Source organism: Fukomys damarensis, unplaced genomic scaffold (genome assembly GCF_012274545.1).
Source record: "Fukomys damarensis isolate Sample0158 unplaced genomic scaffold, DMR_v1.0_HiC HiC_scaffold_5, whole genome shotgun sequence".
Classification (NCBI taxonomy): domain Eukaryota; kingdom Metazoa; phylum Chordata; class Mammalia; order Rodentia; family Bathyergidae; genus Fukomys; species Fukomys damarensis.
In genome coordinates this window covers 43766866-43793097 of record NW_022900917.1, presented here as the reverse complement: position 1 = coordinate 43793097, position 26232 = coordinate 43766866, and the positions used below count along the sequence as shown (strand labels likewise).

Here is a 26232-nt window from a genome sequence, read left to right as displayed (position 1 = left end):
CTTTAATTGAAATGTACATTGATAGCATCAAGTTCAGTTTGAGGGTCAGAAACAACGTCAATGAGTCTGACTTTTCCTCCCTGTAGGGAAAACTGGCTTGTGTAAATATACATGAGTATAGACTGTATGCATTTATTAAAAAGGAGGAAAACATTCTCCTGTCTTTGGACAGATGTGGCTTCACTATGCTCTACATAGAATATAGGCACAGCTTCTAGTGTGTAGAACCCTAAAGGAGTATGGAGTCCATACTTTTAGCTCATGGAAAGATGCAATTTAAATTATTTTCTACCTCTTTGCAGGTTTCTTCACCCTGAATGTTAAATATAGACTATAGGGAACATATATGCTGATGCCAACTCATTATCTCCCTTTAGGTAATTAAGGGAAAGAAGAGAAGAGCTGCTTCAATCAATATTTTAGAATCTAAAAAAAATTTTTTTTGCAGTGCTGGGACTGAACCCAGGCCTTTGTTCATGGCAAACAAGCCCCACGCCACTTAGCTGAACACCCAGCCAGTGTACTTTGTTTTAAACACTTTACTGACCTTCTAGATTTATTATCTCTTAGCTTCATGTTAAATTACTAAAATGTTAACAATAGGCACACCCTTAAAATATATATCAAGAGCTTGATGAAATTCCTTAATGTGTTTGATTGCCTTTTATGAAAGAGAGACGTACATGGTTGCCCTATCTAATAAGACTTAAATCTTTTGAGACACCAAAATAATATTTTGGCATAACTGGAGTGAAAATGTTACCTGAGGTAATAATAATCATTTAAAAGGAAACATTGATGTACTATTTTCTTCACAGGATGAAGAAACTAGAAACTCAGAACTGAACACGACCAGCCTCATTGACTGTGGAAGAAGCAGGATGTGCCTTTGTCTGCTTCTCACAGAAGCCCCTCCTTCCTGCTGGCTTTGTGTAAGACAGCTCACCTGGTAGTATGGAGTAGTTTCAACTTAAAGTAGATTTAGTTCTGTATGTAATTGGGCAAATGAGGGTAGAGTAGAGTGATTTGTTTGTTGTTTCACAGTATACTCCTAGTGATGTGAGCTTTAGAATATGGTATGTGGCACAGCTCGCTGCTGATCTTCGTGTATGTGGCAATGTATAAAATTCACCAACTTAGTTTTCTGAGGTTGTGTATATTTTTATTGTTTTATTTTCTACCTTGATAAATAGCAAGACTTTTCAATATGCTTGGCAAAGAAAAGTCTCATGGACATTGTTATGGAATTGATGCTACTTGTTTAAATCTTTAAGAAACTATCAAGCTCTATGGACAAACTTGCTGTGTTTTTTTTGGTAATGACAATATACTTAAGCAATAAATCAAATTCTCACCTAATTCCTATTTTCTTGTGAAATAGAGATGAAGCTAGGCCCAAACTAGGACTCCTCTTCTATGTAAATTACAGCAAACTCTAAGCATGCCTCCCTGCAAGCCTAACCTGCTCTATATGGAATCAGAGTATGTAGTATAGCAGTGTTGTTCAAAGGGTTTCATCAGGTGGGCTCTGCTAGAGATGCTGAGTCACCACTTCTGGACTGGACTGCAAAGAGGGTCTTGTGACAGACCCATCTGTCTTTCAGCAAGCAGTTCTGGGAATATGAAAACTATTCCAAAGTTTGTCCATTGGCTCTGATTATCTTCTCAATGACACTGCCCTTCTTTATATTGTAATGACTATTATGATATGATTGAAAATATCAATCAAGCAATCATTGTATTAATTAGAAGTGAAAATTAAATTAAATGAAATATTTATAGTGTATATTAGGGGTCTGGTTTATAATGCCCACATCATTCATCACATTGTACAGTAATTGTATCATAGTTATCTTCTCACATAACTTGTTGCAACATTTTTGAGATTAGGATTGTGTTGCTGGAATTTTTATATTGTGTTTCCTGGCATATGGTAGGCATCTGTTTTAGAATGAATGAAGTTATTACCTTTATATAGAAGTGGTATCACTTTTTAAAAACCAAAGCAGTTTTCTTCTCAGGAGATTTAGAACTGATTCATATGGAGCTAAATTATGGATAGACTCAAAGTACAGAATATTCTTAGATTATTTTTTGGACCATAAACTTTTGAAAGTCTAATGTTTCCTTCAGAAACATCAGGTTAAGAATCTTTAGCTCAGAGAAGTGGTGAAAGGAGCCTATCTAGTTCGCTAGGCTCCTCTTCCTTTCTGCACCCAATAATCCCTTATTGCAGCTGTCTCCCCCTCATCCTCCATCTTCAGCTAGGGTCTTGCTCCTTTAATGATCTCTAATCATTCAGGGGATGATGACCTTTACCTGTGTCTTCTGGGATTTTTCTGAGTTACTTGCCCTGCCTTATCAGTGAATATATCTAGTTTATAATTCACGACTCCTCCTGACCACCCCTCCTACTGCAACTTTATGACTATTTGAACTGACCAACAATAAACTTTTTCCTAATGTGCTAGAAGGATCAACAAGAGGAACAAGTAGAAGACAGAGGACCTCCCTTCATCTGTACTGCTGACAGTAAGGATGTCCCATCCTTCTAAAAAAGATAAACTATATATATATTTCAGAGAACCTGCCCTATATCTTTAATAATTTTAGCATTATCTCTTGGGAGCTTTCTGGAGATTCATTTCCACTTATAAGGTACCTTTGTGTCACAGAATAAGACTAACTTTGGCTTGGTAGGTAATAAACAGAAACTATGTGATACATTGTTTCAAAGTTGCCTGTAGCATACAAAGAATTTAAAGCATTCTGCTTTGAAACTAATAACTAAGTTGTAAATATGACAGATAACAGTAAATTATCTAAAATTATGTTTTGTAAAATGGAATTAAATAAAGCTAAAATGAGCCACAGTAAAATCAATAATGAAATTGATATCCAAGACAAAATATTACAGCCTTGCCAAGAATTCCTATTCACATAAAATGTGCTTGGTTGTACAGAGGTACCTTTAAAAGTTTCATCTTTGCTCTTCTAGAGACCTGAAGGAATAATGTAGATTTTAAAATTATATATCATCTAGATTTTAATTTATTCATTTCCTTTCTTTTCAGTAGAAATGAAAGAGCCTTTGTGAAAGACTATGGAGTGTGCTATTGGCACATACATGAGGATAAAATTATTGCATATTACATAAATATATCCATGGTGTCATTGGCTTTAAGCCCAAGAAGCTTAAATCTATACCATCTGGATGAGGAGCGCAAATGTGCAGTGGGTAAGGATTAAGGGATCTACAGCTGGTCAAAGAAGAATAAGTACTCTTGAGAAAGGCTCAGATAATTATTGCAGCTGGTCATCCTTTACTTTAAATTTTAGTCTAATTTAATTGATCGTAGAGTCAGTTTTTCAGTGCAGTAAATCATATAATCTTATTTGAATACTTATTTTAAATCTGAAGTTGGTTCATAATGTTTACTCCACTCTTTCTCCTAGTTTGTTTTTACTTATAAATATTGTTTACATATCATAACATTCTATGTCTGCAAATTTTCCTAAATTCCCACTAAAGTGAATTTCTAAGTAAAGCTGTCATTTTTGTTCTTATATCCATAGATCTGCCAGTCAGTGTGAGAGTTAATAGTAGTCAGATTTGCTTCCAGTTAACTGCTAGCATTGTGCCTCTGCTAACATTGTGATCTTAGACAAATTACTTATCTTTCTGACACTCAGCCGTTTCATCTACAAAATGGATATATTATCTGACCCAAAAGTTATAATGACTAAATGCAGTAACATGTATAAATATTTGGAAATGTTTAGCAAAGTAAATGCCAAATCTCTTTTCTTCTCTTGCTTCCTTCTTCTTTACCTTTTAGGCCCCATTTAAAATTATTAATGCTTATCACAATAGCAACTCTAGCAAGATATAAAGTTAACTTTCTGTACTATAACATTCTATATGGCTTTTTAAAGTCCTGGTAAGAACACTGAACACTGAACACGAGATCTAACCTCTTGAAGAGTATTTTGAGAGTCTAGTACATTATTGTTGACTTTAGGAACAATGTTGTACAGCAGATCTCAAGAGCTTATTCATTTTGCTTGACTGAAACTTTATGCCTGATTAGTAACTCAACATTTCCTCCCTTCCAGCCATTGGCAACCAGATTTTCATTCTTGCATCTATAAATTTGATTACAGTATTTTAGATACCTTATATAAATGAAATAATGTAATATTTTCTTTCTGTGGCTGGCCTCTCTAGCTTAAAGATGTCATAAAGATTCATCTACATTATAGCATACTGTAGAATTTTCTTTTCTAAAGGCTGTATTAATAGTGCTGTATGTTCCATTTTGTATATATACTTCATTTTCTTTATTCATTCATCCATGGATATAGTACTGCAATGGCTACACATGCTAATATCTGTTGGAGATCTGATTTCTCTTCTTTTGCACACTTTAAAAGTAAGATTGAGCTAGGGATTTAGCTCAGTGTGGTGCTGCTACCTGCCTCACAAAGGCAAGGTCCTGAGTTCAATCCCCAGTACCAAAAAAAAAAAAAAAAAAAAAAAAAAAGTCGGATTGCTGGATCATACAATAGTCTTATTTTTACCTTTTGGGGGACAATACTGAGGCTTGAACTCAAAGCCTTATGAAGGCTAAGCAAGCACTCATACTGAGCTATAACCCCATACCTTCTTATTTTTTAATTAACCTCTATCAGATATATGATTTGCAGATCTTTTTTCCATTCCATCAGTTTCACTTTGTTGTTTCATTTGCTGTGCAGAAGCTTTTTGGTTTTATGTAATCCCACTTAGTTTTTGTTGCCTATGCATTAGTGTCCTAACCATGAAATCATTGCCAAGATCAATGTCATAGAGCTTGTCCTTATGGCTTCTTCTAGGAGTTTTACAGTTTCAGGTCTTTATATCTTTTATCCATTTTAAGTTGATTTTTTAAGTATGTTTTAAGGATCTCATTTCATTTATTTCGCATGTGGATATATAGTTTTCCCAACATCATTTGTTGAAGAGACAATCCCTTCCCTATTGTGTGTTCTTGACACAATTTTCAAAATCATTTGACTCTATCTCTATATGGATTTTTTTCTGAACTCTCTATTCTCCACTGCTCTTTATGTCTGTCTTATGTCCATTTCATAGTGTTTTGATTATTATAACTATATTTTGAAATCAGTAAATGTGGTGTCTCTAGCTTTCCTCTTTCTTAAGGTCATCTTGGCTACTGGTGGTCTTTTGTGGTTTCATATGAATTTAGATTTTTGAAATTTTCTGAAAAAATGCTGTTGAGATTTTAATAAATAGGTCATATGATTATTTTAATAATATTGTCTTCTAATTCATGGACATGGAATGTCTTTTCATTTGTGTTTAATTCCTTTTATAACTATTTTACAGTTTCAGAGTACAAGTCCCTCACTTTCCTAATTAAGTTTATTCCTGAATATTTTATTATTTTTGGTATTGTTGCAAATGGAAACATTTCCCTAATTTCCTTTTTGGATACTTTGTTGTCAGTGTATCTATGTGACTCTAAAATTTGTTTTTATTAATTAGTTGAATTTCATACTGGATTATAAATAGATTAATACAATTTGTTTTGAGAAAAGTAAATGACTAGTTTTTAAGAGTTATAAACAGGACATATAATTATTTTGTTAATTTCACTGGAGACATTCAAATTAATTTTTCTAATCTCTAATCTGAAAGAAAAATCAAAATTACTAAGATTAAAGAAACTACATTACTTTACAATAGGCTCACTTTTGGGTGATGGCTGGTGTTGAATTCTGTGGGTACTTCAGTATTTTTAAGATGCTTTAGTATCTTTAGTGTCATACAGAAAATATGTAAAATACTGACATCTAACTCTGGATCTAGTTCTACCCTTTACAGCGGGCCAGCGGGATGCTACATAGAAAAGAAATGCCTCCTGTCTCACAAGTTTTAGACCATGAGACACTGCCAACATTGCCAACACAGTATTATGGGTATAATGTTCCATTCTTCTAAATACTTTTTTTTCCTCATTAAGTTTATTGGTGTATTTAAAGCAAACAATACAGTTACATTTATCATTGGGATCCTGTACCTTTACATGATATATCTTGGTTCTTGTTTTTTCTCCATACCCCTGCCCTCCCTTCACCTCCTTCACCCTTCCCTATTTACAAATACTTTGTTTCCATTTTTTTCCTTTTTTCATATATTTTCTTTTCCTTCCCCTTCCCACTTCTTTTTGACAGTGAATATTCAATGGACATGATATGGGAAGATAACCAGAGCTACATTGCTATACACCTTTGTTCCTCCTCACCTCTACCTTCTTTATCTAATTACAAAACTCCTAGAATATGCTATCTATGCATAAAACTTCACTACACTGTTCCAGTTTCCCTTTATCTTTGCCCTGGCCGAAACTTTTTCTAGTCCTCCATCTTCTACAGTCAGCTGTGGAACAAGAATATCAAACACTATCATGGAAGGAAAGAAGAGGCCCATTTTAATGTTTTAGAGTGCAAAATTTGTGAAGGGTTTTTTAAGGATACACCCAATATGATAAAGACAACAATCACACATAACACTTTGTTACATTTAGTTGATTAGTTAGGCAAGGAAGATTGGGGTGCTTGGGGAGGTTGGGGTTGGAGGTTGTAACACAACCTTAGGCATATTATAATCCATATATTCAGATTTGGGAATATGTGCACAACAGGAGGAACAGGTCACAGAGTATGGTCAGATGTGGCTGTAATACATTAATATAGATTTGGGACCTTGTGCTAGTGAGGCAGGTGGTGGAATCACTGAGCTAAATCCCTGGCCCATCTGTAGTACATTTTAAAAATCTTTATTATTAACACCGGTTTGCAGTACACAATGATTTATATGCATTGTGGGGAGTTTATATATGTATGTAACACATCTTAATTCTTTTTATATCTCCTCCTCTCTTTTCCATCTCTTGGTCTTCTTCCCTATATTTTACTTTGTTCTTTATTTATTCTCTGGGTTTCTCATATAAGAGAAATTGTGATATTTAAGTTTGTGAGTCTGATTTATTTCACTTAAGGAGCATCCATTTTCCTACAAATAACTTCAATCTATCCTTTATGGGGGAGTAGTACTCCACTGTATGTAAATACCACATTTTTTAAGCCATTCATCTGTCAGTGGACATATAGTCTGCTTCTAAAATTTAGCTGTTAAGAGTTGTGCTATATAGACATGAGTATGCATGTATCACTATTGTGTCTTTAATTCTTTTGGGAAGATACTTAGAAGAAGAATAGCTAGGTCAAATGGAATTTCTATTATTAGTTTTTTGAGGAATCTCCACCCCAATTTCCATAGTGGTTATATATTCCCACCAACAATAAAGAAGTGTTCCCCCTGCAGTCTCACCAGCATTTGTTATTATTTGATTTCTTGATGGAGTAAGAATTCTTTCTGGAATAAGATAGAATCTCAGAGTCATTTTACTTTGCATTTCTCTAATGGTCAGATATGTTGCACATTTTTTCATGTATTTATTGACTATTAGTACTTCTGAGAAGTGCCTATTAATTTTGGTTATCCTCTTATTTGGGGGATCTATTTTGACTTCTTCATATTTGTAATCCCCCATCTTCTGGTATAGTCAGCCATGAAACAAGAATTATCAGCAACAGCTGGGGATTTAACTCAGTGGTTCCACTGCCTGTCTTCCAAACACAAGGACCTGAGTTTGATCCCTGGTACCAAAATAAATAAATAAATAAATAAACAAAAACGAAAGAAAGAAAGAGAAAAAAAAAAGAATTTTCAGCATTCAAATGCTATCATGCAATGAAGAAAGAGGCTCATTTCAATGTTTTGGACTGCAAAATTTGTGAAAAGTCATTTCTAGGATACTCCCAGATGTTAGTCCTCTGTCAGAGGTACAGATGGCAAAAAAAATTTTCCCCATTCTGTACATTGTCTCTTCACTCTGCTGATTGTTTCCTCTGTTCTGCAGAAGCCTTTTAATTCGATATAACCTCACTTGTTGATATTTGATGTTATTTATTGTGCCTCTGTCTATGTCTTCAAGAGTTTTACCTACTTTATCTTCTATCAGGTAAAGTGTTTTTGCTTTATTATTTAGTTCTTTGACTCATTTGGATTTTAGTTTAGTACATAGTCAGAGATATAGGTTTAGTTTCAATCTTCTGCATGCATAAACCCGGTTTCCTAGCACCATTTGCTGAAGAGACTCTTCCCCCACCATTTATTTTTGGCTCCTTTGTCAAAGATCAGATGCCTGGCTGAATGTGCCTGTAGTTGTTTTTGCATCTTTTACTCTGCTTCACTGATTCACATGTCTGTTTTTGTCCCAATACCATACGACTGTTTATCACTGTAGGTTTGCAATGTAATTTATGGGATTGTGAGGCCTCCTGCCTTGCTTTTGTTGCCCAGGACTGCTTTTGATGTTCTGAGTCTCTTCTGGTTCCGTATGAATTTTATGATTGTTTTTTCTAGCATTGTGAGGAATGTTGTTGGTATTTTGATTGGGATCACCTGAAATCTATATGTCAGTTTTGAAAGTATGGCCATTTGACAATATTGGGTCTACCTATCCAGGAATAGGGGATATTTTTTCATTTTCCAATGCCCTCTTTGATTTGTTTTTTCAGAGTTCTGTAGTTTTTGTTGTAGAGGTCTTTTATTTCCTTGGTTAGATTAATTCTTGTTTAATTTTTCTTGATGCTATTGTGAATAGTGTCTTTCTAATATCTTTCGAGGTAGGCTCATCATTGGTGTACAAGAATGCTATTGATGTTTATGTATTGATTTTGTACCCTGATACCTTGCTGAATTTGCTTATTAATTCTAGGAGTTTTTTGGTGGAAATTTTGGATCTTTTATATGAAAGACTATGTCATCTGGCTGTAATACATTTGTATTTTCTATCCTGATGAAAATTTTTTGTAGTACATTTTTATACTGTTTATTTGACTGGGTGTGGTTTTACCATTTACATAGTTGACATTGTACATTTTCACTAGATTAAAATTGCACATTTTCCCATATCATAGCTCTATATTTACATTGCAGATAGTTATACCTAATACTAACTAAACTAATGGGTTTTTGTTCATAACAGCTACCATTTTTATAATAGATGAAATTTACTAACAATTGCATTTATCTTAATTCACAACTAAATAAGTTTTTTACAAAAGCCTTAAAACAATCGAAACAACAAACTTTATTTCTTCACAATATTTTGGTTGTTTAAACAATTCTTTTCACCAGAGGTCATAAACTAAGGAGTGATGGTGTGCTTACTTATCTAAGAGTTACTTGAGTCTTCGTTATTACTGCTCTTTTTCTTGCTGATTTTTTTGGCATCTTTGGATGCTTTCCAATTCATTAGGAATTGTCTTTCCATGTTTTTTATTTCTTTTCCATCAAGAAATTCTGGAGAAAAATAAATATGTTTATAAAATACAGTAGTACACACACACACACACACACACACACACACACACACATTATACATCTCTGATTTAGGGCACATTAAACTTGTTACATAGTCAGTGAAATAATTTTCTCTTAAAAAATACCTTATTTGTATAGTTTACCTATTTTGTTGCATTTATATTTACTTTTAGATATTTTCTGATTTTAAAAAGAATATGTGATTATTTACAACCAAAGCATAGTTTTAAAAGCCATGAAAAGACTTTGTAATTATCCACACATCTTTCTCATCACTGGCAAATATAATCAATGTAAACAATTTGATATATAGTCCCCTAAGAGTCTTACATAAACTATCCTATCATTTTTAAAACAAAAATATTTTATGCTCAAAGTGAACTAATATTTTGTATTGACTTAAATAATATTTTGTTATTATTAATAGGAAAAAGTATATTAAAAATAAATGACAAGTTTTATATCTGTAACGTATTTGTATAGTATATACAATATTAATAATTCTTATTATATCCTAGGACATTAGCTGCAATAGGAACAAACTACAGAATTGGCCTCTTGGTTCTGAGGTATGATTTCAGCTAACTTTACAATTTTCTTTTTCTTTCTTTTTTTTTGGTATCAGGGATCAAACTTGGGTCCTTGTGCTTGCGAGGCAGGCGGTGGAACCACTGAGCTAAATCCCTGGCTGACAATTTTCTTTTTCAAAAGTTTTAAAAATTGAGCTCCTTAAAAAACACAAATAATTTTATATGTTGTAAAATCTTTAGAACATACAAAAAATTAAAACTGTATTATTCCACAGTGAAATATAATCACTGAAAACCACTGATGACACTTAAAATTTAACAACTTTTTCCCCCTATGGATTTATATGCGAATTTGTGTATCTTATTTAAAATGGAATCCTATAATGCTTTAAAAATACCATATTTTACAATGTCTTTTAAAACAATTTTAAATGGATGGTAATCTATTATTGTAAGCCAGGCACAGTAGCACACACCTGTAATCCCAGCACTTGGGAGGCTGAGGCAGGAGGAGCACTGTGAATTCACCAGCCTGGTCTACATAGTGATTTCCAGGTCAGTCTCAACTACATAGTGAGATTCTGTCTCAAAACAACAACAACAACAACAAACAAAACAAAATTCTACTATTGTATATGAATATACTATAAAATATGGAAGAATTTTCTTCTTAAGGGATGTTTTATATTATCTATCACATTTTTAATCACCTTAATGTGGTAATTTACATGACTTTCATGTAATAAGGAAACTCTTTTCTAACAATGTTTCTATATAATTTTTGAATTAAATATTTTCTCTCATTCATGTTATATCTTCCACTGGATTCCCAATTGCAAGGATGTGGAACAATTTCCTGGTTCATGTTCTTTCAGAGAAAATGAGAATATTCTAATAATATATTAATTGTACTCCTGAAAGTATTTAACATTGACACTTAAATCTGATCCATAATATTCTGTTATACCTGAAGTACAAAATAAAGTGATGAGGGCTGGGGATTTATCTCAGTGGCATCGTGCCTTCCTTGCAAGTGCAAGGTCCTGAGTTCAATCCCTGGTACTGAAAAAATTAAAATAATAAAGTGATAAAACTGGGATACAGTTGTCCTCCTTATCCATGGGGTACATTTTTCAAGACCAATACCCCAGTGAAGTTCTGAAACTGAAGATAATATTGAACCCCATGTATACCATGTTTATTCTACACTATATATAATGCATATGATAAAATTTAGTTTATAAATTAGACAGAGTAGAAGCTTAACAACAATAACTAATAATACAATAATTATAGTGAGCTACTTAATTTTTGGTACTGGGGATCGAACTCGGGTCCTTGCACTTGCGAGGCAGGCAGCAGTGAGCTACTTTAATAAAAGCGAATATGGTCCCCACTTCTCTCTCTCTCTCTCTCTGTCAAAATATTGTACTATTACATGTTTTCTGACTGTTGTTGCCTTGAATAATTAAAACCATGGAAAGTAAAACCACAGATAAAGAGTGGACTACTATTTAAACTAGAAGCATAAATTCTAGAAGTATAAAATTGTCTTCATATTTTGTCTCATGTTCTTTTCTTAATTGAATAATAGGAATTTCCAGACTATAATTGAAAAATTAAATATTTTATCATTATACATCTTAGTAATTTTAACATTAAAGATCATTCTTTTAAGCTCAGTTTCTCAATTGTATTTATTGATGTCTAAGATTTGCTTTTATTTATAATTGTATAACTTAGCGTATTTTTAGATGGGATATGTGTAATCAATATATATTGTAAACCTCTATTATAAAGAATGAGTTGGGCATAGGGATGCATGCCTGTAATCCCAGGCAGGAGGGTGGAAAGTTCAAGTGCAGCCTGGGCAACTTGGCAAGATCCTGTCTCAAAATTTAAAATAAAAAGAGCCAGGAATGTAACTCAGTGGTAGAATGCTTGCCTAGCAAACCATTCATGAGGCCCCAAGGTCAATAATCAGTGTTGAAAAAAAAACATTTTTTTTAAAGAATGAAAACTGCAAATCTTTTATCACAATATCCTCTTTATGTTACTGTCCCAGACTGAACTAGGAATGACTAAGAAACTGTGTCTTGGTTAGCCTGATTCCGTCTCATTTTTAGCAAGTAGTCTTATTTGAGGTTAGGACGGGCAGTCAAATGATAGACACAAAATCTTTAGAAACTTATTTCATTTGAATGAGCTGCATTCAACATAAAATTTGCTTCCATTTATGCCAACTAAACCAAATATTAGGATTAATTTAATTGGTAAAGAATGGGTAACATAAAACACCAAATGTCCCCATAAGTCCTTTTTATTGGGATACATTAAACCAGGCCCTCAACTTTATGTTTTGAGGTTTTACATTTAGTAAAAAGAAAGACATGAAAATAAAAGCTAAAATTAAAGGGAATTTGTATATGTGCATAAAAAACTGGGAGAACATACACTAAAATAACATACTAAATAGCAGATTTATGGTGAGATTTTTAAGTAATATTTATTTTCTCTAGTTTTGCAGAAATATATATATATATATATATATATATTTTAAAAACATAAACTATATTATAGAAAAGATTTATTCAAAATAGACTTTGAATAAATCCTCTTTATTTGGTTTTGCTATACATTAGTTTTTTTGTGTGTGTTTGGTACTGGGGATTGATCCCAAGGTTTCATACAGAGCTACCTACCTCCTCAGTCCTTTTTTTTATTTTTTATTTTGAGACAGGGTCTTTCTAAGTTGCTCAGGTTGCCTTGAATTTGTGATCCCCTTGCTTCCCGAATAGTTGGGATTACAAGCATGCACCACTGTGCTCAGCATGCATTAATTTTTATATCCACGTATAATATGTCACAGTGGTTCTGATACAGAAGCTGTCATGAGGCTCCTTCTTGAGACAGCACTGCTCATTCTTTTGATGACATATAATTTGGTTACCATTGACCAAATACTTTTTGTACATTTTTTCTATTATAGTGCATATTCAGGAATGTTGTTATTTGTAAATACTTCATAAAAGACCTCCCCTGGGCTATTTCCCTTTCAAATGAAAAGCAATTCTGTGTTCTTAGGGTACTATTTGGCAAACATTAAGCAATAAAAACTTGATCAATTTTATCTACAGAACAAAGAGCTAAAGAGTCCCTTGGGATCATCAGAGGATTTGTGCCAATGAAAGTTTATCAAAGGGTCAGCAAGTTGTATACATTTAACATTAGCTGTTTTTGTTTTGACAACCACATTTACTTTTAAAGAGTATCCGGTACTTTGATTATTTCTGAAAGATATTTTTCAATTTTTCAAGAGTACTTCTCCATTTTAACTTTTGGTCTTACTTAAAATACTAAACTTAAAGCTGAGCATTTTCAGAGATCAAGATGTTACATCTATATTTGAAAGCTTGCTGATAAATTAAAAATTTAAGCAGGTGCCTTTCTCTAAGAAAATTATATTAATATAAAAAACATACCTAGTGATTTGGACACCAGTATTAGTCTATCCCTATATTTTGGTTTGAGACAAACTGGATTTCCACTTAGATCCATTTTCCATAGCTTTGTCAACTTGTTCAGTAGAAACTCTAAATCCTATAATTGGAGGGAAGAAAAGCAAGACATAAGTATTTCATAATTATCAGTATTTCCAGAATATCAGTTAAGTGCACCCTTTGATAGATCAGCTAGTAGAGTGGAGGACTGTAGACCTGACAGAATGTCAGTGAACTATTTTTATTGCTTTTCATGTTTCAGTTCCTTAAAAGATACATAGCTAGTATGTATTTAAGAGCTAAACATGAGGCAAAAAGTGAGGTCCTGAGTTGAGGGGGATCATAGAAGTATTCTCGGTCATGCCTCCCTTAAATGGACCCAAAATGAATCTCAGAAAACACTTTTTGTTGAGAAGGTGCCCTGTTTAGTATATAGAAGTTTAAAGTTTAAGGCAATTGAGGAATAGTAAGTAAATACTCTGCTGGCATTGCATGCAATATATATTGTTGTCTTTCTTTTATTTGTAAATAATGCTAAAAGAACTATTACAGGGGAAAATAGGAGGGGAAAAATCACTTCATGCTTAGTACTCAAAGATCACTTTTAATACATTGTTATAATACCCTTGGAGTCTTTTTTTGAGCATAGAGACTTCTTTTTTAAATTGTCATCATACTGTGGGTACAGTTCTTTGCTACTGTTGTTGTTATACCATGAATATTTGCCTGCTTGTATAGCTTGTAAGAAAATCAGCTAGTTGATAATTCAAGGAATGATGAAGTTATTCTGTAGTAAGCAGCTTAACTGAATGCAAGACAAACAGATTAATGGCACATGAGAACCAGCACTGTTTTCCCTCTTTACCTTTCTCCTTATTTTTCTTTCCCCATCCACTGTTACTGCTTTCTCCCCAAGTTTTTGTCTTTCTTTCATTCCTTTGTCTTATCACTTTCTCCTCTTTAAAATTTTTTTAACTATTACTTAATGAAAATAAAATATACTGAGTATTACTTATATATGTGCCAAAGTTCTGGATTTTATTTTAAAATTACATAAATTTAATCTGTAATGAATTATTCCAAAAAAGTTATACATTTAGGTTGTTTCCACAAATTAGTTATGTGAAGAATGCTGCAATGAACACAAGAGTGCAGATATGTGTTTGAAGTAGTGATTTTATTTCCTTTACATACCCAGAATTTAGTCTGTGCTTGACTTTGAGGAATCCAAATAAATACTGTAATCTGTGTGAAAGCACAGGGATTTTTAAAAGGCGATCCTAAATTTCCTGGCAATTTATTTCCTGGCACAAATTTACTGTGTGACCTTAGGCAACCCTGTGTCATGTATTCATTTATAATGTGAGGATAATTATTAGGATTAATTGCCATGGTGTATAAAATACAAGGAACAAAGTGGGTAAATCATAAATGTGTTAGTTCTCTGACTCTTTGCCTTCCCTGCTACTCCTCAGCTAATTCTATTTCCCTTAATTTTGTTCAACATTGTTAAAGTTTAAGGAAGAATAAACTTTTGATCTACTGACAAAGGAGTAGCTTACTTCTTATAAGAAAGCTCTCATCACATATTATAACTTCAATCCTCAGCCCTAGAGTTTGCCCTCTCTGCAATGCATGTTTAACAGCATTTAATACAGCCAGCCATAATTATTTCATGTCAGTTACACTGTATTTCTCTTACTCTTAAAACCTCTAAGGAAGGAATTTTGCATTTTATTTTTGTAAGTGCTGAGTATAACGCCTATCGTACAAAAGTTAAGTAATAACAATATTAGAACTTGAAATTGATAGAGATAAGAAGGGTGTTTAGAGTTTTGTTAATTATTCTTCACTTGATAACTGTTGTTGTTATACCATGAATATTTGCCTGCTTGTATAGCTTGTAAGAAAATCAGCTAGTTGATAATTCAAGGAATGATGAAGTTATTCTGTAGTAAGCAGCTTAACTGAATGCAAGACAAACAGATTAATGGCACATGAGAACCAGCACTGTTTTCCCTCTTTACCTTTCTCCTTATTTTTCTTTCCCCATCCACTGTTACTGCTTTCTCCCCAAGTTTTTGTCTTTCTTTCATTCCTTTGTCTTATCACTTTCTCCTCTTTAAAATTTTTTTAACTATTACTTAATGAAAATAAAATATACTGAGTATTACTTATATATGTGCCAAAGTTCTGGATTTTATTTTAAAATTACATAAATTTAATCTGTAATGAATTATTCCAAAAAAGTTATACATTTAGGTTGTTTCCACAAATTAGTTATGTGAAGAATGCTGCAATGAACACAAGAGTGCAGATATGTGTTTGAAGTAGTGATTTTATTTCCTTTACATACCCAGAATTTAGTCTGTGCTTGACTTTGAGGAATCCAAATAAATACTGTAATCTGTGTGAAAGCACAGGGATTTTTAAAAGGCGATCCTAAATTTCCTGGCAATTTATTTCCTGGCACAAATTTACTGTGTGACCTTAGGCAACCCTGTGTCATGTATTCATTTATAATGTGAGGATAATTATTAGGATTAATTGCCATGGTGTATAAAATACAAGGAACAAAGTGGGTAAATCATAAATGTGTTAGTTCTCTGACTCTTTGCCTTCCCTGCTACTCCTCAGCTAATTCTATTTCCCTTAATTTTGTTCAACATTGTTAAAGTTTAAGGAAGAATAAACTTTTGATCTACTGACAAAGGAGTAGCTTACTTCTTATAAGAAAGCTCTCATCACATATTATAACTTCAATCCTCAGCCCTAGAGTTTGCCCTCTCTGCAATGCATGTTTAACAGCATTTAATACAGCCAGCCATAATTATTTCATGTCAGTTACACTGTATTTCTCTTACTCTTAAAACCTCTAAGGAAGGAATTTTGCATTTTATTTTTGTAAGTGCTGAGTATAACGCCTATCGTACAAAAGTTAAGTAATAACAATATTAGAACTTGAAATTGATAGAGATAAGAAGGGTGTTTAGAGTTTTGTTAATTATTCTTCACTTGATAAATGACCCACAACATAGCTCCTCTAGTGTATGTTTACTTAAGACTAAACTAATCCTGTGCTGAAATACGATTACCCTTTGGATACGCTCTAGTTGTTCATTGCCTTCCTGTCTTTAATACAATGCTTTCACTTTCCTGCCCTTCAATAAGTTACTAAGGGAAGCAGACATTTTTCTGGACAGTCTCTGTTTGATAAATGATCATGTCATACTATCACTTAGAGGACTGCCGCAAAGTACCAAAGAGCCAATTGTATTTCCTCAGCAGGGCTGGTGCCTAAGCTCCTGTGTGGACATCTGCAGCACAGCAATGCTCTTTCCGCAATTAATGATAACCACTGATGAACCTGTATTTGACCAGCATGCTCCAATCTTTATCGGAAATGTCTGGCCCAACTGTCCTTACTAAATCTAAAGACAGCCATTTGTCATCCCTCTGACTGCCTGTCATCATCTGCCTGGGAAAATCCATAATTTTTGGCTTGTTCCTGACTAAACTGTGGAATGAATGAATTTATCTTTGGGCTATTCTGCTTGTCAGGATCAATATTGAGCAGAGGTTGAATAAATTAGCAACTAAGGAAACATGACAGACCATAGTAGTTTATTCATTTGTGTCTTATAAATCAAATTTTTAGTTTATATATGAGGCAAACCTGTCAAATATTTTGCTTCCCCCATTCATTCTGAAGATTCTATATTTCATGATAAATAGTTATCAGAAAATGAATGGAGTAAATCACTAATGAGTCTGATGAGATGAACTTTTCAGGTTGTTTTATTGATTTAGCAAACTTTGTAGACATAAAACTGTGGGTAAAGATTAATTTTTTGGCAAATTTTTACAGATTCTTGCAATCTGACATTTAACTTAATAGTGTTAGCAACTTACATGATGGTGGCCCTAGCAAAGTTCATGTCTCAATTTATACTCATCAAGGTACTTGCAGAAATGCAAGTCTTACTGTAAATTGTTATTGGAATATTTAATATTTTTATACATTAATACATACCTGTTTTTAGAGGGTGAAGGGAGGGCAGGGGTATGGGGAAAAAATAAGAACCAAGATATATTATGTAAAGGCACATTATCCCAATGATAAATGCTATTGTATTGTTTGCTTTAAATGTACCAAAACTTAATGGGACAAAAAATACATACCTGTTTTTAAAAGTTACAGGAAAAAATGCAAATTTAACCAAAATCAAATGTCGTTTAAACCAGGCTCCTGCGAGTTAAAAAAAAAAAAAAAGGAGTTTCTAAACTGTGTATTGTTTGGCTCCCTGCTCACCTTTGCCACCAGTTTTATTCTGGAGAAGTGAGTCATCTACTTTCTGCTGCTGCTCTTGTGTCCACCTCCATCCTTGTTCTCATTTTTTCTCAACTAACGAAGACTATTACTTGTTTTCTCCCGAATCCATTTTCTTGATCCTTGAATCTTCTCGTCTAGCTTTTATTCTGACCTATCTTCTACTTAAAGTCACCAAATTTCTTGACCAGAGCTTCTGAAACCTTTACATGCTTAAGAATCACCAAGGGCAGATTCTTATTTGTTAGGTCCAGGGCAGAAGCTGAGATTCTGCCTTTCTGAGGTTGATGCTGCCAGTCCTTGACCCACTTTTGGAGTTAGGAGTCTAGGTCACTACCTTTCTTAACCAATGGGCATTCCTGCAGCCTGGTGCCACTAAAAAGGCACTGCTAACCTTATTAATAGTCACAGACTTTCTCAATCTCAATTCATTGCAGCCTCAATTCATGAGGACCATTCTCTTCATGGTTTGTGATTCCACATTCTTACAGGGTTCATGGATCCTTCATGAATCTCTGAGTCCAAGAGTAACAAATCTCTGGCCACAGAAATCCCCAGTATCTGTAGAGACAGTTTTCTAAAAGTTGCGTTTGAGAAATGAGAACACATCTCATTAAAAAACAGTTTCATACCTGGTGGACTATTGCCTGGGTCACCCATAAAAACCACATATTTAATGGAGAAAAAGCCTGAAGAACATCTATCTGTGCAGTGACATACAATAAAACTTCCCCAGAATTTAGTAGAATTTCCAGAGCACAGTAGCTCCCACTAGGAAGCAAGAACGATTGTCACCTGTGACAGATCCTCAGTGACAAATTCATTGCTTCCCTATAATCTACATTTATCCCCTTCAAACAGTATTTGTTGTTATTCCCAGAGCCACAACAGAATGTAAAATCAGAGCTAGAAAAGTTTTCCTCCTGTAACTCACTGCCTTCTTCATTTATATCTTAGGCCCTTTACAGAAAAGAACTCCTTCCCCAATCTCATCCATGATAACTTAATATTGAAGATTCCCAAATTCATCTATCCTCTGAGTTGTAGCCTCATGTTTCCAATTGTCTGCTTGATATTTTCTGTGGAATGTTTGAAAAGCACCCCAAACTCTACATGACTGAAACTCATAATTTTCTCCATTTCTCCCAAGCCTGATTCTTCATTTGTTTTGTTTTGTTTGAGACAAAGTCTCGGTAGTTCGGGCTAGTTCTGAACTCATTACATAACCCAGGCTGGCCTCAAACTTGCAGCGATCCTCCTGCCTGAGCCTCCTGAGTGCTGGGATTACAGGTGTGCACCACTGCACCCAGCTCCAAGCCTGATTCTTAAATTCTCTATTTCCCATTCGGTAAAACAGAAGCCTAAGAATCATTCTTATCCTCTCCTTCCCACACACACTTCCTATATCCAATTCATAACCAAGTCTACTTTACTCTCTAAACAGCTTTCCAGTCTGTCCACTTCATTTCCAAACCCACCCTCTCTCACTTCCTCACTTAGCCTGGCCCCTTTCAATCTAATTTTCACATGGTAGCCATATTACTCTTTTCAAAATGCTAATCTCTAATTACTTCAATCTGGTTTAAAAATATTTAGTGTATCCCTGCTGTTCTTAGGATAAGGACAAATCTGTCTTTCATCACCTTTGCAGTCCATCTACTCACTTGCCTGTTTGTACTGTGTTCCTCCTTCACTCCCTCAGCTTATCTTCACATTTACCACACTCTCACTTGTCTTAGGGCCTTGGCACGTGCTATTCCCTTTGTCTGTAAGTCCTTCTGTCAGACCTCAGTGCAGCTATTCTCTCCTCAGGGAAGCCTTCAGTGACTTCCCTAAGTAGGCCAATTCCCCCTTACAGACTTTCAGAGCTATGTGCTTCTCCTTGTGGTGCTTGCGCAACTTATACATGTGTTTTTTAGTGATTGTATACTTAGTATTTCCCTTCCCCCTAGTTTGAGAGTTGCTCAAGGCCAGGAATCATGTTTGTTTTCTGTTCACAGTCTCTCTCCATTGTCTAGCAAGTACTGCCATAAAGTAGGAACGTTTCAATGAATAGGTAAGAAGAAATGAATAAATAAGACAGGCTATGATATTAGAAGCAGGACAGAAATTATAAGGGTGAAATTAAGATGAAAATGTTTCTAAAGAAGTTGTTGATTTGAAGGTCTGCAGATATGGAATGAGAAGGAAAGACAGAATTTATCTTTTCTTCTATTTCCTTCTCAGCCCCCAGCCTCTTTCTATATACTCCTGCCTAGAAGTCCCTGGACTAGGAACAGCTTTGGAGAGGATCACGGAGGAAGGAGTCTCTGGCATTTCTAGGTCTGAAAACTGAGTAGAAGAATGGAAATGAAATCCCAAACAATAGGAGGGAAAGAAGCCACCTGGCCATGTAGGTTCTTACAACTCTCTATCTCATGCCTTGGCTTCTAAAGTAGTCATTTCCTTGTGACTCTTGCATCCTCAGAAGATGGAGCCTATAGGCATTGTTTGAGAATCCCTACACTTTCTGGTCACCTAATTCTTTTCTCTTTTATCTACATAGAAGCTGAAGGATTTTAGTTACTTGATAGTACTTTACCTTGCTATATGTGTTCCTTTAAATTTTTTCTTAAATGTCTCTTTTTTCAAGTCAGAATATCGATCAGAAGTTTCAAAATTAGTTAGCCATTCTGATAAATTGTTCTTTTTAATTTTTTTCTTAAAGCTGGTACTTAAAAATGAATTTTTCATGCCAAATGACATTGTAAATACAAGCCACTAACATTTTATAACACTCCTCAAAAATTCATGCACAAGATTGACTAATACGACATTTGATAGCACTGGGTAATCTATTATAATATTTATATTTAATAAAAGAAGAATGATTAAGTCCATTTTAATATATGTTTGAATAATGACTTTAAATTTAAACTTTTCTTTTTTTAGTAAATTAGCAACAAAAGGTATTACACTTGCCTAAGTAAAAATTACACTTGCCTAAGTAAGAACTACACTCTGTTATCTCATGTATTTTTCTGTAAGTGCATTTGGGGAACCTACTGATATCCATATAAAAGCAGCTGCTCTGAGTGCTAAAAGCTTCACATAATTATAGTAGTTTTGTTAGGGTTCTCTAATTATGTCCATTTCTTTTTCCCCGTGGCACAAAGCTGTCTGATGCTGACAACTCTTAGGATGGATGTCTGTGACCTTCTGTGTGGCATGAGAGATTTCTCCCCCACAGCACAGGTTTTGATTCCAATAGGTTTGGGGCAACTTAAATGAGCAAAAAGAATGGAAAAATTAAAGCAAAAAAAAAAAATAGAGATATTGGCTCCAGAATACATACAATGAAACAAATTAATACTTTGATGCTAGGCTTCAACATGTTCCTTGATCAAATTTTGTGAGGATGACTTAAAATGAACCTAAAAAAGCGTATTTCAAAAGTATACTGGGCAATGCCTATGTTCAGACTCCAAATATGATACGTCTGGGATATCTTCTTTCCATGGGAGGGAATAGAGATATTGGCTCCAGAATACATACAATGAAACAAATTAATACTTTGATACTAGGCTTCAACATGTTCCTTGATCAAATTTTGTGAGGATGACTTAAAATGAACCTAAAAAAGCGTATTTCAAAAGTATCCTGGGCAATGCCTATGTTCAGACTCCAAATATGATACGTCTGGGATATCTTCTTTCCATGGGAGGGAAAAGCAACTCTTGGGACTTACTGAATGGTATGTATTTCTTTCCCAGATAATTGGACTTTTTGTTCCCTTATTCCCTTATTCATTCATTCATGCCAATTTTTCCTCAAATTTTGAAGGCGTTGTTATGCTGTTTTATATTGAAAATTTCTGATAATTTAGATCTATTTTGATTCCTGATTCTTTGTATTATAGCCCTCTTTTTCTCTGCGATAGTCTTTCTCTTTCCTGACAGGGCCCTAAAAATTTTTAAGGAGGGCTCTTGGTGAGGGTCAGTTTTCATCTAGTATTTTGGGCATTTAGGGAACAGTTTCAGTCTAGAAATTAATATCATTTGGTTCTCAAATTTTTCTAATACCTTAAATCAACCTTGTTATGTTCTTTAGATATTCTTCTGATGATAGATACATGTGAATATGTTTACTTAGTCTGCGGTTTACCACATCATTAATGATGTCTTTCAAAGAGCAAAAATTTTAAATTTTCATGAAGTCCCATTTAGCAATTGTTATGGGTCATACATTTATTATTATTATTATTATTTTTTTTTTGGTTCTGGGGATCAAACTAGGACCTTGTACTCGTGAGACAGCTGGCAGCACCACTGAGCTACCCCAGCTCAAGGTCATGTATTTTTGATACTTTAAATCTTTCATTAATCCATTTTTTCTAGAAGTTTTGTATTTTAATATTTAAGTCAAATATCCATTCTGAGGAAATTTTTGTTTATTATTTGAAGGATGATACTTTACTTTTTAAAATTTGTCTATCCTGTTGTTCTGTCAGCATTTGTTGAACAGATTATCCTTTTTTCATTAAATTACCTTGAAATATTTGTCAAAGATCACTTGGTTATATCTGTAACTCTGTTTTTGTGTCCTTGATCACTATATCTATTCCATGCCAATATCACATTGTCTTATTATAACTTCAAAGTGGTAAAATCCAGTAGGGTAATTTCTCCAACTTTTTCTACTTTTTACCAATGTTTTGTAGTATTCTAGGTCCCTTATAAATTGCAGAATCAATAATTTATAATAGAAAGATATTATATTTATGTTCAATATGTAGATCATGCTCCATATATAGATCAACTTGAAAAGAATTATCACTTTAAAAACTAGGTTTCCAAATATGTTCAAATGGGAAGGGGAACAAGGGAAGGGGAAAGGCAAGTGAAAAGAAATGAAAAAGAGAATGGAAGAAAAAAAGAAAATTTGGCCAGGGATTTAGCTCAGCGGTTCTGCCGCCTGCCTTGCAAGCACAAGGGCTCAAGTTTGATCCCTGGTACCAATTTAAAAAAAAAAGGAAGAAAATCAAGGTTTTGTAAATGTGGAAGGGAAGAAGGGTTGAAGGGAGTGGAGGGGAGTGAAGCAAAAAATTAAGATATATTATGTACAGATTCAAATCCCCTCTGATGAATGTGATCAATATATGTACTAATAAAAAATAAGGTTAAAATGATAAGCTTCCAATCCTTAGGTCTTCTTTAATTTTTCTCAGCCATGTTTCATGTTTTCATTGTGCAGCTCTTAACACATGCATTCTTAAGTTTATCCCTAAGTGTTTTATTTTTCTTGATGGAATTGTAAATGTACTTTTAAAGAAATCTCATTTGCAGTTATTCCATGTAGGCTGCAAATATTAATTTTTACTTCTTTTCAAGATGAATGCTATTTGTTTCATTTTCTTGCCCTATTACACTGGCTAAAACTTCTAGTGTAAAGCTGAATAAATGTGATAGAGCAAACATTCTTGCTTTATTCCTAATTTTAGGGCAAAAGCATTCAATCTTTCACCATTAAATATGATGTTATCTGTAAGTTTTACATAGATGCCTATTATCAGGTTAAATATCTTCTATTTATAGTGTGCTGAGGACTTTTAAAAATCATAAATGGGTTCTGAAATTTTGTAATTTTGAATTTTGGGCAGTGGATCTATTGAGATGATCATATAATTCTTTTTTCTTCTCTTCAGTGAATTATACTCATTTCTAAATGTCAAACTTTGTCTGTTTTCCTATAGCTGAGACATACACCCCATTACCCACAACTTAGAGAAGGGGCTTGATTTGGCTCAAGTTTTTAGAGGATTCAGTCCATTACTGACCAGCTCCAGAGTAGAAACATCCTGGTGGAAGGGTGTGGTACAGCAAAGTTGCTTAACTCATGGCAGCTGAAAGCAGAACAGGGTTAACAGTGTCAGAGAGGAAGGGTCCTGGGACCATATGTAGTATGCATGGCCATGCCTCCATGACCCACCCCAAAACACCTATAATTGTTTTTTTAGTAATCCCTGTGTGCCTCCCAAGCCAATCAAGTTGAAATTAAGCTAAATTGTCATAAAAATGATCTTACATTCCTGAGATGAATCTCACTTGGTCATTATATATTATCTTTTCATATATTGCTGGACTTTGCTAATATTTTGGTAGGGACTTGTAGTTCTGTGGTAATGACAGATGTTATTCTGTAGTTTTCATTTATGTGTGTGATAGAGTAGATCAGTGAAGCCATCTGATCTTGAAAGGTTTGTCTATACGTTTGTTTCATTAAATTCTGCTGTTAACTGAATTATTCCTGTCCTTTCACTTAGTCTGAATTTAACTTTATTTTTCTTGTTTTTCTAGGTAGAAGCTTAGAGTACTGCTTTAATTTTTCTTTTCTCTGTAACATTTAAAGCTATAAATTTCCCTCTAAGTAGTACTTTACTGTATCCCACAAATTTTCAAATTTTTTTTAAATTTGCATTTAGTTCAGATATTGTATAATTTCTCTTGTGGTTTCTTCTTTGACATAGAGGTTACTTAAAATTGTATTTTTACATTTCCAAATAGCTAACCAATGTTGTTTTAGTATTCTAACTCCCTTGCTTATAAATTTTAGAATCAACCTGAGATTTTAAAGATAACTTTTAAAATTCTTAATTCCGTTGTGGTCAAACAACACACTATATATGATTTCAATTCTTAAAATTTTTGTGGCTTGCTGTATAGGTCCACATAAATATTCCAACTCCTACTGCTAGAAGGAAAGCTTTGCAAGGGTAAATTAAGTCAAGTGAGTTGGTAATGGTGTACCAGTCTCTTATATCCTTACTGGATACCCTCAGTTTGTTCTATTAGCTACTAAGCAAGAATGTTGAAGTGTTTGTTATAATTATGGACTTGTATGTTTGTCCTTCACCTCTGTCAATTTTTCCTGCATTTAGTTCAAAGTTCTGTTTGTAGGAGAATAAACATTGAGAATTGTTATATCTATCTATTTGACAAAGTATCCACTTTTTTCACAACAGATTTTCCTCAAATATATAGTAATATCTCTTGTCCTAAAGCCTATTTTGGCTTATATTAATATAATCACTGCAGCTTTCCTTCAAATTTGTGTTTATGTTATACATATTTCATAATTTTACTTTTAATTCATACATTTTGATATTTAAACCATGTTTCTTACAGAGAGCACATGATTGAATTTTTAAAGTCTAACTTACTATATCTGCTTAGCTTTTTTAATTGAGTTTATTGGTGCTTTTAAAATATACAGTACAGCTACATTCATCAATGGGATCTTGTACTGCTTAGCTTTTTAAAAAGACACACTCTTTCAGGGTTGGAGATATAGCTCTGTGGTATTGTTTTTGCATAGCATGTATGTGGCCCTGGGTTTGATCTCCAGCACCACAAACAAAACAGAACACACACATGCACGCACACACACACGCACAGACAAACCCCAAACCTCACACTTTCATCAGACTTTTTTTTTTTTTAAAGAGATGAGGTGTCACTATGTTGCCAAGTCTGGCCCTGGACACTTGGGCTCAAGCAGTCCTTCCTCCTCAGTCTCATTACCTAGGAATAGAGGTACATGACTCTAAGCCTGGCATATCTCTGATTTAAAAAATTTTTTATTTTTATTATACATGTTTTCAGTGCATAATGATTACACTCATCATGAGGAGTTGGTACATGTATATTGCACATCTTAATTCTTTTTATGTCTCCTTTCCCTACCCTCTGCCTCCTCCATCCATCTCTTGATATCTCTGCTTTTTAATTGGAATACTTAGATTATTTATATTTAATATATAATTATTGGTATCATTAAATTTTAAATTCCTGTATTGCTATTTTTATCTTTTGCTCTTTATTCCTTTTTTCCTGCTCCTGATTTTTGCATTTATTTTTTTTCATTAGCTTATTATTTATAAACATCTTCATATGCCTTTTTCAGTGGTTGATTTAGAATTTAAAATAATCTTGGGCTGGAGATTTAGCTCAGTGGTTTTGCTCCCTGCCTTGCAAGCACAAAGACCCGAGTTTGATCCCCAGTACCCCCTAAAAAGAAAAAGAATTTAAAATAATCTTTAAGCACAATATGCTTCAAAGTATGACAGCACTTCACATAGAACATTATAGAACACCATTTTCCACCCCTGTTGTTTGTGTTATTATTATGTATTTTACTTCTACATGTCATAAACTCCAGGATTTATGGGATTGCTTTTGTTTTGGTACCAGGGATCAAACTTGGGACCTTGCACTTGGGAGGTAGGTGGCAGCACCACTGAGCTAAATCCCCAGCCCAATATATTGTTGTTTTTGCTTTAAACAGTTATCCATTAGAGAAATGAAGAAACTATGAAAGCCCCCTTATATTTACTCTATACGAAACATTTCCCACATTCTCTTCCTTTGTGTAGATAAA

At 33.8% G+C, this 26232-nt stretch overlaps 1 protein-coding gene and 1 long non-coding RNA gene across 4 annotated transcripts in view; one reads left to right on the top strand and one right to left on the bottom strand.

Annotated features, from left to right (window-relative positions):
• The first annotated feature begins 2077 nt into the window (after positions 1 to 2077).
• On the top strand, positions 2078 to 10026 carry LOC104853507. The gene is made up of 3 exons (XR_777808.1): positions 2078 to 2532; positions 3075 to 3238; positions 9976 to 10026. It is a non-coding gene; the product is annotated as an uncharacterized LOC104853507 (long non-coding RNA).
• Positions 9249 to 26232, bottom strand: part of Ppp1r42 (protein phosphatase 1 regulatory subunit 42) — a 35173-nt gene continuing 18189 nt past the window's right edge. For 2 of the 3 annotated variants that reach the window (XM_010611465.1, XM_033760631.1), the window contains 2 exons: positions 13470 to 13587; positions 9249 to 9436 (listed from right to left, as the gene is read on the bottom strand). In XM_010611465.1, coding sequence (XP_010609767.1) covers positions 9309 to 9436; positions 13470 to 13587 — 246 coding nt within the window. In that variant the 3' untranslated portion in view covers positions 9249 to 9308. Of the gene's footprint in view, positions 9437 to 13469; positions 13588 to 23659; positions 23699 to 26232 lie in introns of those variants that run through there. The other variant, XM_033760635.1, reaches the window with a different exon arrangement.